The 11,652-nt window shown below is 52.3% G+C and overlaps 2 protein-coding genes across 7 annotated transcripts; one reads left to right on the forward strand and one right to left on the reverse strand.

Moving 5' to 3' along the window:
* Positions 1-843: 843 nt before the first annotated feature.
* On the reverse strand, positions 844-2,361 carry UQCRH (ubiquinol-cytochrome c reductase hinge protein). Its single transcript, XM_087732431.1, has 4 exons — positions 2,228-2,361; positions 2,103-2,126; positions 1,622-1,783; positions 844-1,117 (listed from the first exon to the last, which is right to left on the reverse strand). The coding sequence occupies exons 1-4, from the start codon at positions 2,267-2,269 to the stop codon at positions 1,085-1,087; spliced, it is 261 nt and encodes an 86-aa protein (XP_087588557.1). The 5' UTR covers positions 2,270-2,361; the 3' UTR covers positions 844-1,084.
* Positions 2,362-2,378: 17 nt separating this feature from the next.
* Positions 2,379-10,870, forward strand: LRRC41 (leucine rich repeat containing 41). 6 transcript variants are annotated; one of them, XM_087732426.1, is made up of 10 exons: positions 2,384-2,781; positions 2,874-2,960; positions 3,465-3,703; positions 4,349-5,516; positions 5,933-6,178; positions 7,078-7,242; positions 7,588-7,686; positions 8,180-8,302; positions 9,240-9,315; positions 10,584-10,869. In XM_087732426.1, the coding sequence occupies exons 1-10, from the start codon at positions 2,586-2,588 to the stop codon at positions 10,816-10,818; spliced, it is 2,634 nt and encodes an 877-aa protein (XP_087588552.1). In that variant the 5' UTR covers positions 2,384-2,585; the 3' UTR covers positions 10,819-10,869. The 6 variants fall into 6 exon arrangements, 3 of the variants coding, with proteins under 3 accessions (XP_087588553.1, XP_087588552.1, XP_087588554.1); XM_087732428.1 differs by having other exon boundaries at positions 2,387-2,781; positions 3,465-3,535; XR_015698872.1 differs by lacking the exon at positions 10,584-10,869 and having other exon boundaries at positions 2,379-2,781; positions 7,588-7,762; positions 7,862-8,302; positions 9,240-9,264.
* The last annotated feature ends 782 nt before the right edge of the window (positions 10,871-11,652 follow it).

The raw sequence follows: 11,652 nt of genomic DNA on the forward strand, positions 1-11,652 counted from the left end.
CCTTGAGATCATCGAGTCCAACCATTAACCCGGCACTGCCAAGTCCACCACTAAACCATGTCCTCGAGCACCACATCTACCCGTCTTTTAAATACCTCCAGGGATGGAGGCTCAACCACTTCCCTGGGCAGCCTGGTCCAATGCCTGACCACCCTTTTGGTGAAGAAGTTTTTCCTAATATCCAACCTAAACTTCCCCTGGCGCAGCTTGAGGCCGTTTCCTCTCATTTTATCGCTTGTTACTAGGGAGAAGAGACCGACCCCCACCTCGCTACAGCCTCCTTTCAGGTAGTTGTAGAGAGCAATCAGGTCTCCCCTCAGCCTCCTCTTCTCCAGACTAAACAACCCCAGCTCCCTCAGCTGCTCCTCATAAGACTTGTGCTCCAGACCCTTCACCAGCTTCATGCTCTGCTCGGGGTTTGAGCAGGTGGAACCACCACCCTGCCCGTCCGCAGCCACGCGGTCTGGGCAGGAACACGAAGCCAACTGCGGCCAGAAGGCTCTTCCAGCCACTGGCAGCAGCAGGTGACAGCGAGGGACAGCTGACAGTTTGCCCCCAAAGCGGGGAAACCTCTCTCCCAGAAAAGGGTCACGCCCTTTAGCTTGACTTAGTCAGAACTTACTGTGTGAACAATATCGGTCTCATGGAGCTTGGAAACAACTTTGTGGCTCCAACAAACTTCTTAGCTGTGGGATCGCGCTCCAGCCACTGCGCATCATGGCTGTGCAAAAAGGACATACCCACAAGCAAGGAAAAGTCTCCCCCCACCAACTGGGCTCTGACCCCCACTAATTCCATCTTAACCCAGTACAAGTCAGAAGCAGAAGGACTCAGAAACAAAGGGAGGGTGTTTCCATGGGAACTCTGAATATTTAATATGGAAAATTACAGAACATCAACACGTTTTTTGCGTGGCTGCGCATCTTCCATGAGAACAGGCGCGATGACAGGCTGACGCTCGGTCGCTGCCAGGAAGCCGTTTCGTTTGTACTTGGTGTGGAGAATGAACGGGCAGGAAGCGGCACTGGGAATCCAGGAACCGCCGAGACGGGCTGTGGAAGCAGATGGGCAATCACGCCCGCCTTCACTTCAGGTTCTTAAAGAGTTTGTGAGCAACCTGAAAAGAGACAGAGCATTCGGTAACTCACGGTTTAGGGATGGAAATCAGGAGGGTGTTACCACCCACCTCTTCGTTTTCCAGGCCACTAACACACACGGCCCCGCAGCCCTCCGCTCGTCTCATCGTTTTGCAACGAGTCATTCAAGAAAACTAACAAGCTGACATTTCTTACAAAGTTTCACTTCAGGTTAAAAAGGTTTAACTTTAAAATGGCAAATACGACACTGAAAGAGCAAAGTGTCATTTGCTGGGCAGAAGCAATGTGTTTGACTTATTTAATCGTTTAGTAACCTACCAAATCCCAGCTGGAACTGTTGTAACAAGGAGGAACCAAACATTTAACAGGAAAAAGGATCAAGGCTCACAGTTCTTCGGAGCTTACTGCGACTGAACAGCTACCACATCCCATGCTTGAATTGTCTGCGCTCTCAGAAGCGCAGCTAAAGGCAGCTCTGCTCCCAGCACCAGCAGGGAGGCCGCATCCCCGGGTGCTGCACTTACGCAGTGGTCCCTGGCATGCAGGAAGTCAAAAAGCTCCTCTGTGCACTGCTCCTCCGTCTGGGACCTGGAGGACACCCGCGCGTCGCACAGCTCCAGCCGCTCCCGCGCCTTCACGCATTTCTCCGTCTGCTCGCAGTGCTCACGGACCGTGGTTAAAGGATCCTGCAGACACGGGGCTGCTGTCAGAACAGGGAGACCCCGAAACGCCGTTCTCCCCCGAGGCCCTTGCTTTGACAGGGAGCCATACATCCACGCCGAAGCCCGGATTCACGCCGCCTCCCCGCTAAGCTTTGGATCGCAGCACAAAGCGGCGACGGCGGCCCCAGCCCCTAGCAATTTGTCTGTCAGTGCTGGAAGGCACCAGGCCTCTTCCCCTGGGAGCAACGAGCCGCTGCGGAGGCTACGGGTGTCCCCCGCCGCCGCCGAGGGCTGCCAGCTCCCCGGACAGGGGCGGCCCAGGCCGCCCCGCCCCGCGTCTTACCACCAGCTCTTCCTCCTCTTCCTCCTGGGGAAAAAAAAAAAAGAAAGCACAGCCGTTACCATCGACCGTCCGACTGCCGGCGGCCCCCGCCTCGGCCCGGCCCGGCCCGGCCCGGCCCCGCTCACCTCGGGCTCCCCGGCGTGAACGACGGCGTCGCGCAACCCCATCGCTCCGCTCCCGCCGCCCAGAAGGACTCGCCAGGGTCACCCGCCGGAAGTGCCGCTCTCGGCCCGGAAGCGGAAGCGCGCCCGCGGCGCTCTGGGACCGCTCTCCCTCCGAGGGTGGTGCTTCGGGCCTGGGCGCTTCCCTTCCAAACATGGCAGCCGGCGGCGGCTGCGCCCGTGACCGTCTCAAGATGGCTACCGCGCCGTTCCCGCCCTTCTGTTTTGCTTTTCTTCCTGGGGATCGCAACCTTGGAGCCGGCTCGGCCTGGCTGCCGCTGCCGGCCTGTCCGGCCCCGCGGCTCGACGCGACCTCCCCAACATGGCCGCCCGCTCCCTCCTCCTCCCAAGATGGCGGCGGCGGCGGGCGGGAGAGGGTGTCCGTTCCCAAGATGGCAGCGGTGGCGGCGGGGCGGAGCTGAGCGGGGCGATGGCGGCGGAGGGGCCGCGCAGCCTGTTCGCGCTGAGCGCGGCGGCGGTCAGCCGCAGCATGGGGGCCCTGGAGCGGGACGTCTGGGGTAAGGCGCGGGCGGGGCGGGGCGGCGCGGCGGGGCGGTGGGGCCCGGGGCCTGCCCGCACCCTGCCGCCGTCTCCCTCTGGCTCTCCGCAGCGCTGCCCGGGCACCTCCTGCGGGCGCTCCTGCCGCTTCTCACCGTCTTCCGCCTGGAGCGGGCCGAGGGCGCCGCACGGAGAGCAGGTGACACCGGCGGGGACGGCGACAAACCCTTGGGGTACCCCCGGGCGGGAGGGACGAGCCCCTCCAAAACTGACGGGCGGGAGGGGATGCCCCGACCTGGAGGGGTGAGCCCCGCACCGGAGGGACCCCCGGCTGGGGAGAGGAACCCGCACCGGAGTGGCGAGCCCCGGGCCGGAGGGGTGAACCCGTCTACGGGGGACAACGGAGGGACACCCCGGAGCACCCGGCCACCGGGGCTTGGCCACCCCCTGCATCCGAAACCTTGAGCCCCGTCCCACACCCAGGCAGGGTGAACTCCGCTCCTTTTGAGGACCCACAAAACCCGCCATATTTTAACTTGCGTCCCTCAAAAGGCGGCAGTCTTCCCCTCACCGCAAAGCACCGTCCTTTTGCCGCAAGGGTCTGGGTCTGCGCTGCCCCTTCTCTGCCCGGCGAGCTCCGGGGCAGGGCACTCAGACGGGGAGAAGGGGTGAAAGTGCCCCGTTGATTATTTTTTTCCCCCAGGCCTCTCGACGCAGCCCATCTGGCGCAAGCTGTGGGATGACGTGATGAAAACCAGGCCGCCCAACTCGGAGGTGAGGGGATGCTGCCGGTGCGAGAAGGGGCACGACGCAGGCGCCCCGTTGCCAACATCTTCCGTGAGGTTTGGTTTTGAAGCCTGCCGGTGCTCCTGGCCACCTCCGAGTGATTGCTGGTGCTTGTTTATAAGCGTCCATAGAGCTCAGGACCAAGGCATGACCATGGTATTACAGTCATTTTGGGAAACGGGGTTCATAAAAGGAACCATAGTGTACAGCCACGCCCTTCATCTCTCAAGAGCAAGTTTACCGAAAGAATAAATTCTGTCTTTAGAGATGTAATTCCTAGGGAAACAGAGGATAAAAACAGTATCTTGCATCATGCTTACACCTACGCCGGCAAAAAAATGTGCTGATGTCTTGGAAAGCACTAGAAAAATACTTAGAGGAGACAGTGAGTTTGGCAGAATGGTTTTACGCAGGAAAACTGAAGCAGCTCCATTGATTCAGCATTGCAAAAGAATCGTTAACGGACAACATAATCATAGCCTATAAATAGATGCTCGGGAAGAAAATTCCCGATTATGTGGTTTTTAATAGGCAAAAACATGGCTTAGCTTCAAACCCCTGAATATGTTTAAATTAGGCCAGAAGCAGGATGAAGAGAGAGCAATGGGAGTACCTCAGTTTTTCAACAAATACACTGAGGAAGGATGTTGAGAACTAGAAAGGTAGTCTCAGTTGTGCTAGCGGCAGGTTTTTTTGGACACCGCATTTACCAGGTTAGCAGATAGCAATAATTTAACTTAAAAAGAACAAGAAAAACTGTGGCTGACTTTTTGTTAATGTGGCCCTGTTGTTTAATTGCAGAATATAACCTGTTGGAGGAAGAAGTTCCTTGAAACGTTCTTCTCAAACGTTCTTCATGGTGTCTTGGATATTTCCTCTGACTGGCGTCTCAATGACCATCACTTTTCGCCGCTGCTCCACAGCTCCCCACACGTTTCCCAGCTTACGCTCTGCAACATGCTGCAGGGCGCGGTGGAGCTCACTGCTGAGCACAACCAGAAAGTGCTTGAAAACCTGGCTGCCTCCCTGCGGATCCTGAAGTTCCAGCACCTCCTCTCCTCTGACCAGTCCATCAGGCGTTCGCTGGTTTTACTTCTTCACCGGCTGATTCACCACGGCTCTGTCAGCCAAGTGTCCATGTATTCCTGGCCTGTTCCCGACACGGTTCTTCTCGTTCTCATTCTGAGCATGAGTGCTGGGTTTTGGCGCTCGGGAAACGCCCTCGCATATCACAGCAGCCCGTGTGGCCTTTGCAGAGAGGAGGACAAAGCCCAAAGCCAGGCGTTGGTGCAAGAGCGAGCAGAGAGGGGCCCTCGCGATGAGAGGGAGCGGAGCGATGGCGAGAACCAGACGAGATCTCCCGGGGCCCCGGAGGAGGCTAATGCGGAGGTGAACGGATGCGGGGCTGACGCTCGCCTGAACTCTGCCCTCTCCGGACTGAGAACCCCTCCTCTGCAAAACCAAGTGTGCAATGAGGCAAGCAGCAAGGTGCCCTGTGACCACACCAGCTTTCAGGGAGGATCTTCTCCTCGTTACGTTTCAGACCAGCTGTCCTGTAACCCTGTCCTTCGAAAGACACGCAGACGGCTGAAATCTGCAGTGGGAAAGAAACGTCGCTGCCTCAGACAAAGGAGGGGACCATATGCTGACCCAGAAGACCTGTATGATTTTGTTTTTACTGTTGCTAGAGAGGATAATTCAGGGTTACTCGACAAAAACAGCACCATAGAGGGAGAAAACACTGAGAACTGCACTAGTTCCTCCCCAGGATCTCTGTGTGCTGGCCATGCTGGCTGTAAGAAAAGAGGAGGATCTGCTGGGATCTTTTCTCTGAAAGCTGCTCACCGCTTCCGAAGTGTGTCCACGCTGGAATTGTTCTCCATTCCTTTGACTGGGGAGACATGTCGGACGCTGAGTAACCTGCTGAGCTCCTGGGTGTCTTTAGAAAACTTGGTTCTGTCTTACAACGGTTAGTGGTGCGAACAGGTTGCTTCCTTCCGGCCTTGGTCTCATGGTCGGACTTGCTGCTCAGGTTTGCCTTGATGTTATTTTTACTGGAATGGGCATTGTAAGAGTATTGGTACCCAATCTTGAGGATGGCATCGGTAGAGATGTTTAATGAGCGTGAGGACTTGTTTGAGGGAGAGAATGGGGCCCTTCTGCTCCAGAACGGCCTTGTGCTTAAACACCATCCAGAGAGGGCAAAGGGAAGAGCCAGATTTCCATCTCCTGTATACACAGTCTAGCTTAAGAACGTGTGGATAAAGTAGTCTGTGAGTTTAGCCTTTGACTTGGGTTGCCTGGCCATTGGTGCAGCTTCAGCTGCGGGCGCATTGGTGTCTGTACAGGCACAGCTAACACCTTTCTGTACAAATGCTGTTCCAGGCCTGGGTGCTAACATCTTCTGCATCCTCTCTGGGCTCCGGGCCCTCTCCCGCCACTCGGACTGCCACCTCCGCGTGGTACGTGTGAGCGACGTCTTCTCCCACATGCCCTGCATGGAGCTTGTTCGCTGCATCCTGAGCGCCTTTCCCCAGCTCCACATCCTCTCAGTCAGCTTCGACCTCAAAAACCAGCTGGAGGGGAACAGGCCGGAGGGGAATCCCAGCTGCAGTGAGGCAGAAATCCCAGGTAGGAATCATCATTGAGTGATGACCAGGACGTGGCAGGCAGATAGAACCATAAAAGCTTGGCACGCAGATTTGAACTCTACGCTGTTACTGTGATGTGTAATTAAGCGATTACAGCCTCACCTTTCTGATTCAGATGGTGTTGCAGTTTGTCATTTCCAGCCTGTGATGTGCTCTGTGGAGCCTGAGTCTTGGACAAAGCGTTTTATTGCTATACGTCAACCTACTGCAACATGAGCTTTGTACAGGGCCAGTCAAAACCTGCTAGCAGTGACTGCCCACGCAGCCCACGGGCAGCGTATCCCACCAGATCTGTAGAGTGGTTGGGAGCTTCTGCTTTGTCCATCCTGTTGACCGTGAGGCTCTAAGCCTTAGATGGACCCTTAAGCAGAGGGAAAGCATCTCTTGATCATTGCAATACCACGGGTGATGGCAAAGCAGTGCCCGAGCCTCTGGATTACAGTCTGGGAGCTATAGCAGCGTGTTCTCGGCTCACAGGTCTCTCGTCACCCTTATTAGACCTTCAATGACCAGAAAAGCAGTAAAAAAAGCCTGAGCGAGTATGGAGCGGGGTCAGTGAAGAGCTGTGCTGTGGGAAGACGCTGACTGCTTTGTGCGTAAAGGGTGACCTTTTCTCAGGCCAGAATACAGTAGAAATTGGTGGCCCTGTGGTTTGGCAGAAGTCTTGAAATGAGCCTTAAGTGATTTATGTCACCATAGTTATGTCTGAGTTGCCATAGAGCTCTGTGAGGCAGGGCGCGTCGCGCTGGTACTTTCTACCAGCCTAAATGACGGTTGTGTCAGGCACACGGACTGCTTGCTTGCTCTAGGACCTAGCTGTGTTGAAGACACGCCCTCCAGACCAAGCTCTTTCATTGTTGTTTGTTTTTCTTCCCATAGAGAGCTGCCTGGAGCAGCTAGAGATCCGATTCCCCAGGGAACCTCTGCACACCGCCTTCCTGCTGCCAGTGCTCAAGGCGTCAAAGTCCCTCCAGCAGTTGTCCCTTGACAGCGCCACGCTGCCCTCTTCTCAGGAGCTTGGGCTCCTTTTGGGGGCGCTCAGAGGTACTCTGCTAACCTGTAGGTAGCGTCTACTGTGACACACAGAGTAGCGTCCTTGCTGTGATCTTCCATCCTTTAGCACGAAGCCAGCTTAGGCGGGTCCGTTTCTTCAGTGTGGACATCCTTGAAGTTCCCTGAGAAAAGGCAATGGGTGTCAGCCATCCCCCTTTCTGTGCTGAGCATGTGAATGATCCTGCACAGCACGATGGTTCCTTTTTAATTGCCCACAGTCCAGCACAAATTATCCACAGTCCCACTCAGTTTCTGGGCGTTAGCTGGTAGTTGGGTCAGGGTATTTTTATCCCACGAGCGTACAGTACTTTACCTGAGAACTTGCTTTGCTTTTAGAGTGTAATCCAAATTTGAAGAAACTGAGCTTTCATGATGTGAACCTGGCTGAGCACCAGAAAGAAGTTCTGCTTTTGCTTCAGGATCCTGTCCTGCAAGGTACAGCAAACTCCTGGGAGCTGTTGCTTGGAAAGATGCTGCAGGTGGCTGCTTTTGGCTGGCTGATGTTTAAGAGGTGATCTTCGGATGTGTAAGGTTTAGCCCAACGTCACTGTCCCTGGAGCAGGTCTGTAGCTGTTGGCAGAGTGGGAACGTGTCTGGTTCTTTGTGCCAGCAGGGCAGAGAGAGAAGCAGCTGCAAAGCTGGTGTATGCTGCAGAGAAGAGTCCACAGTCTTGGCTATAAACTGAAGATTTTTAACCTGCAGAGCGCATCAGCCTTTAACTGGGGCAGCTGGCAAAACCACTTCCCTGGGTGTGATCTCTGCTCTCTTCTTGTGGCAGAGCGGCGGTCCTGTTGTATGCAATCCACTGCTGGGGAAGCTTTGTTCTTGCATACAGATTAAGGGCTGGAGCTGTCTGCAGGATGCAGTTATGGAATAATGAAGCGCACGGGGAGTACTGACACGTCCTGTCAATCCATTTCTTCTGTAGAAATCACGTTTTCCTTCTGCCGGCTGTTTGAAAGCTCTACTACTGAGTTTTTGTCGGAAATAATCAACACAGTGAAAAGAAATTCATCTTTGAAGAGCCTCAAACTGCCTGGGAATCGCCTTGGTGCGTACAGTGAACGTTGCTATGGGCCCTTGACCTTAGACCAGCTCTCTTGGAGGTAACTTCAGGGTTGGAGTTAGGACCATTGCTAGCTGGTGGCCTCAGCGCTGAACTGAACATGTGCATGAACAGAGCGGATTTAGTTCACAAAATACAGAGCACCGAGTTCATTTTTTAAAGGCAGAATTTAATTTGCATTCAGCAATGTACCAAGAGCCCAGGTGCTGTGCAGGCATTGCAGTTGCTTTCTCTGCAGCAAAAGCAAGTATCAGCAGAACTCCAGATTTGACTGGACACTGATCTGCTGCAGGTTCTTTAACAGGAACAGATCCAGCAGCAGATGCACTGCCTCTCATTCAGAGGTGCAGGTTGTGCCCAAGTTTGGGCATTTTGTGCCTTAAAAGCTGTTGGCAGCCACTGGAGGGACGGGAACAAGTAAAGGAAGGGTTTGCGTCAAAGAAGTGGAACTGAATTTACAGAAATGATAAGCTTTTGGGATCACAGGCCAAGTAGAAATATTTGAGAGAGGATTTTCAGGTAAATCCACAATATTGTTTTCCGTTCTTTTCATTAAATGAAACGGGAAAGCTCGGGATCACCTGAAATATGCTTAATCTCTAAAGTTTGTGTTTAACCCTGTGCTTTTGGCCATTTTTAAAAAAAAGCTGTGTAATCACTTCTCAAACAAAACTAGGATTTTTCTAGTGAAACAAACTGCCCTATCAGCAAATGTTTCCATTGCCTTGAACACTGTGCTCAGGAGGGTGAACTTGCTTTAGGCCACTGAGGGGGACACACTGAGGGTGCAGAGATGAGGCCTTTGTGCTGTGTGCGCATGCTTACAGCCTCCTTTCTGCACTATTATCCCAGCCCTGTGGCCATTTAAATATTTAAGACAGTTCCCAGTTTGCATCTAACACCCACATTTCTACCATCTTAGGGAATCACAGGCTGGTTGCCCTTGCAGACATTTTCTCTGAAGATTCCTCCTCTTCTCTTTGCCAGCTGGATGTCAGGTATTCTGCTGCTCCAAACACACGGAATTTCTTGTTTTGGGAGGGCCAGAGCTGAACTGGGCTCAGACAGGAGGAGAAGCCTGAGCGTGGTTTTGTTCCTTTCTCAAGGGAACACGTGCCCAAGAAAAGCTTAGAGAAATGCTGCAAGGGGCACATACAACTCAGGGACCTCCAGCGCCTCTGTGGCATCTCTCTGTCTCTTTTATAAATGAGTCAACCTCCATCTTAAGAGCAGCTTTGGTTTGCTGCTCCCTTGGGGGGTGCTGCAAGCCCTTCCTGCGCTGTAGGTTAGTTCTAACATCGCTATGTACATTTATTCTCAGGCATCAGCGTGAATAGCTCTGTTCCCACTGCCCTGGAATAGGGGGAGAAGGCTGTCATTGGCCCTGTCAGATCCTGTGAATGCCTCTGCATTCCTTTCATCAGCTTTGGTCTTCAGCCTGAACTGCTGCTCAATTCTTGAGCCTGCATGGCCATAAAGATAGGCAGTAACCTTCATGAAGCACATGAAGGATGGCATTTCTGCAATGCTAGTGACTTTTTGCTTGATGTGTCCCCACCCCCCCGCTTCTTTACATCCTAGTGGCATTTATTCATTAGAAGGAATTACATTAATTCAATGACAATTTATTTAACCATGGCCACTCCTTCAGCAGCCTCAAATCCTGCTTGTTACTGTGCCTCTCACAAGATTAAGTTCAGCATGCAACTTCATATTTATTTACACCTCTATGCAGGGAAAATGACCTTTTAATCTCCTAGAAACACCAGGAGCTGACACATGCTCTCCAGGTCTTGTCAGAAGGAAGAGATAAATGATTGCTTACTGCTGGGGCTCGTACTGGGACCTGTAGGCTGGGCCAGGCCCCTCGGTCCAGGCAGTTGACAGCTGCTATGAGACTGAAGTGCTCCTGGCACTGCTTAGCCAGCAGCCTGGGTCCAGCAACATTTTAAGGCCACAGCTAGGTCTACTTAAGTCAGCAGTAATGAGGTGAGGATAATGAGTTTCACTTGTCAGTGGTTACCACCTTCATTTTAAAAAGCTTCCAGCCCTTCATATGACTGTGCTTGTTTTGTTTTCATCAAAACAAACAGACCACTCACACTTTGTATTGCTGAAGAAAGTTGTACTTTGCATTAAAACATCCTCAAGTACCTGCACTGGCAGTTACTAGAAGGAACAGTGATTTAAACTGCTCAAATTATAGCCGAGACTCTTAATGCCTTTTTTTTTTTTTTTTTTCTCTCCTCCTCCTTTCCCTGGAAAGCTCAAATTGCATCAAGCCTAATGGGCTTCTGGAGTTCACAAAGAAGCTGGAAGGCTACATCCAGCAGAGAGGGGGACAGATTCAATTCACGCACCTCCGCCTCTTCCAAAATTGGCTGGACCAGGATGCTGAAACAGCTCAAGAAGCCCTTCGGCGTCTCAAAGCTGTGTGCAGTGTGGTCAACGACTCGTGGGACTCCTCCCAGGCCTTTGCTGACTACATCAGTGTCATGTGATGGCCGCAGGACCGATCCGCTTGAACTAAGCAGTTCAGGCCCTGGCCAGTAAGATTTATTTCACAGCACAGGTGGGGTTTTCTTCCCCTGGTTCAAGCAGTATACAGTTGTTCTTGTCACTTTTCTGTTCATTTGAAGAAGGGGTACCACAGTGAAGTGACACACAAGACCATGCGGGTCAACAGCTGTACTTCCAGGTAATCTAACTCTTGCCATCTTCTCAGTTTGAATATTTTAAGTGGGATGGATATCAAATGAGCTTCCGTGACTTCCTGCAGATCTCTGGACAAGCAGTTATTTATTTCACTGGGGGGTGTTACAAATTTCATGTTGTTTCAGCCAATGCCTCATCAATAACTAGATCACTGGAGAGACTCAGAAGCCATCTGGTTGTGGTCCTTGGCAAGCAGCTCTAGGTGACCTTGCTTTTGAGCAGGGGTGTTGGACAATATGACCTTGAAGTCCCTTCCAACTTCAGCCATTCTGTGATCTATGAAATAAGAACTCCTCCCTCCACTTAAAGGGAGTAGAAAACAAGCTAAAAAAAGCCCCCACCCTTGACCTTTTACATTTGGAAAATTTTACTTTATACAAAAAAAAAACCAAAACCAAAAACAAACCACCCAACTTTCTTTATGTACAAAGTAGCCTGCTCTTTATTTGCAATCATGTTGCCCATCTCCAATGTCTGCAGTCATTTTACAGAGGTTTTGACTAGTTTGTTCTTTTGTAACGTTTTTATAATAAAAATATAATTAAGACCCATAATGTACCAAAGAGTGAATTTTATTACTGGCTTGTAATGTCATCTAATTAAAACACTCTGCTAGATCA

Source organism: Nipponia nippon, unplaced genomic scaffold (assembly GCF_047370975.1).
Source record: "Nipponia nippon isolate SJK-2023a ecotype South Korea unplaced genomic scaffold, ASM4737097v1 scaffold_5, whole genome shotgun sequence".
NCBI lineage: Eukaryota > Metazoa > Chordata > Aves > Pelecaniformes > Threskiornithidae > Nipponia > Nipponia nippon.

Bases quoted from the DNA above. Each gene is read 5' to 3' on its own strand.
- UQCRH (XM_087732431.1), bottom strand. From the start codon at position 2,269: ATGGGGTTGCGCGACGCCGTCGTTCACGCCGGGGAGCCCGAG. The intron at 2,127-2,227 runs GTGAGCGGGGCC...TTTTTTCCCCAG, and splicing joins TTCACGCCGGGGAGCCCGAG to GAGGAAGAGGAGGAAGAGCT. The intron at 1,784-2,102 runs GTAAGACGCGGG...CCGTGTCTGCAG, and splicing joins AAGAGGAGGAAGAGCTGGTG to GATCCTTTAACCACGGTCCG.
- LRRC41 (XM_087732426.1), top strand. From the start codon at position 2,586: ATGGCCGCCCGCTCCCTCCTCCTCCCAAGATGGCGGCGGCGGCGGGCG. The intron at 2,782-2,873 runs GTAAGGCGCGGG...GGCTCTCCGCAG, and splicing joins CCTGGAGCGGGACGTCTGGG to CGCTGCCCGGGCACCTCCTG. The intron at 7,687-8,179 runs GTACAGCAAACT...TTTCTTCTGTAG, and splicing joins TCAGGATCCTGTCCTGCAAG to AAATCACGTTTTCCTTCTGC.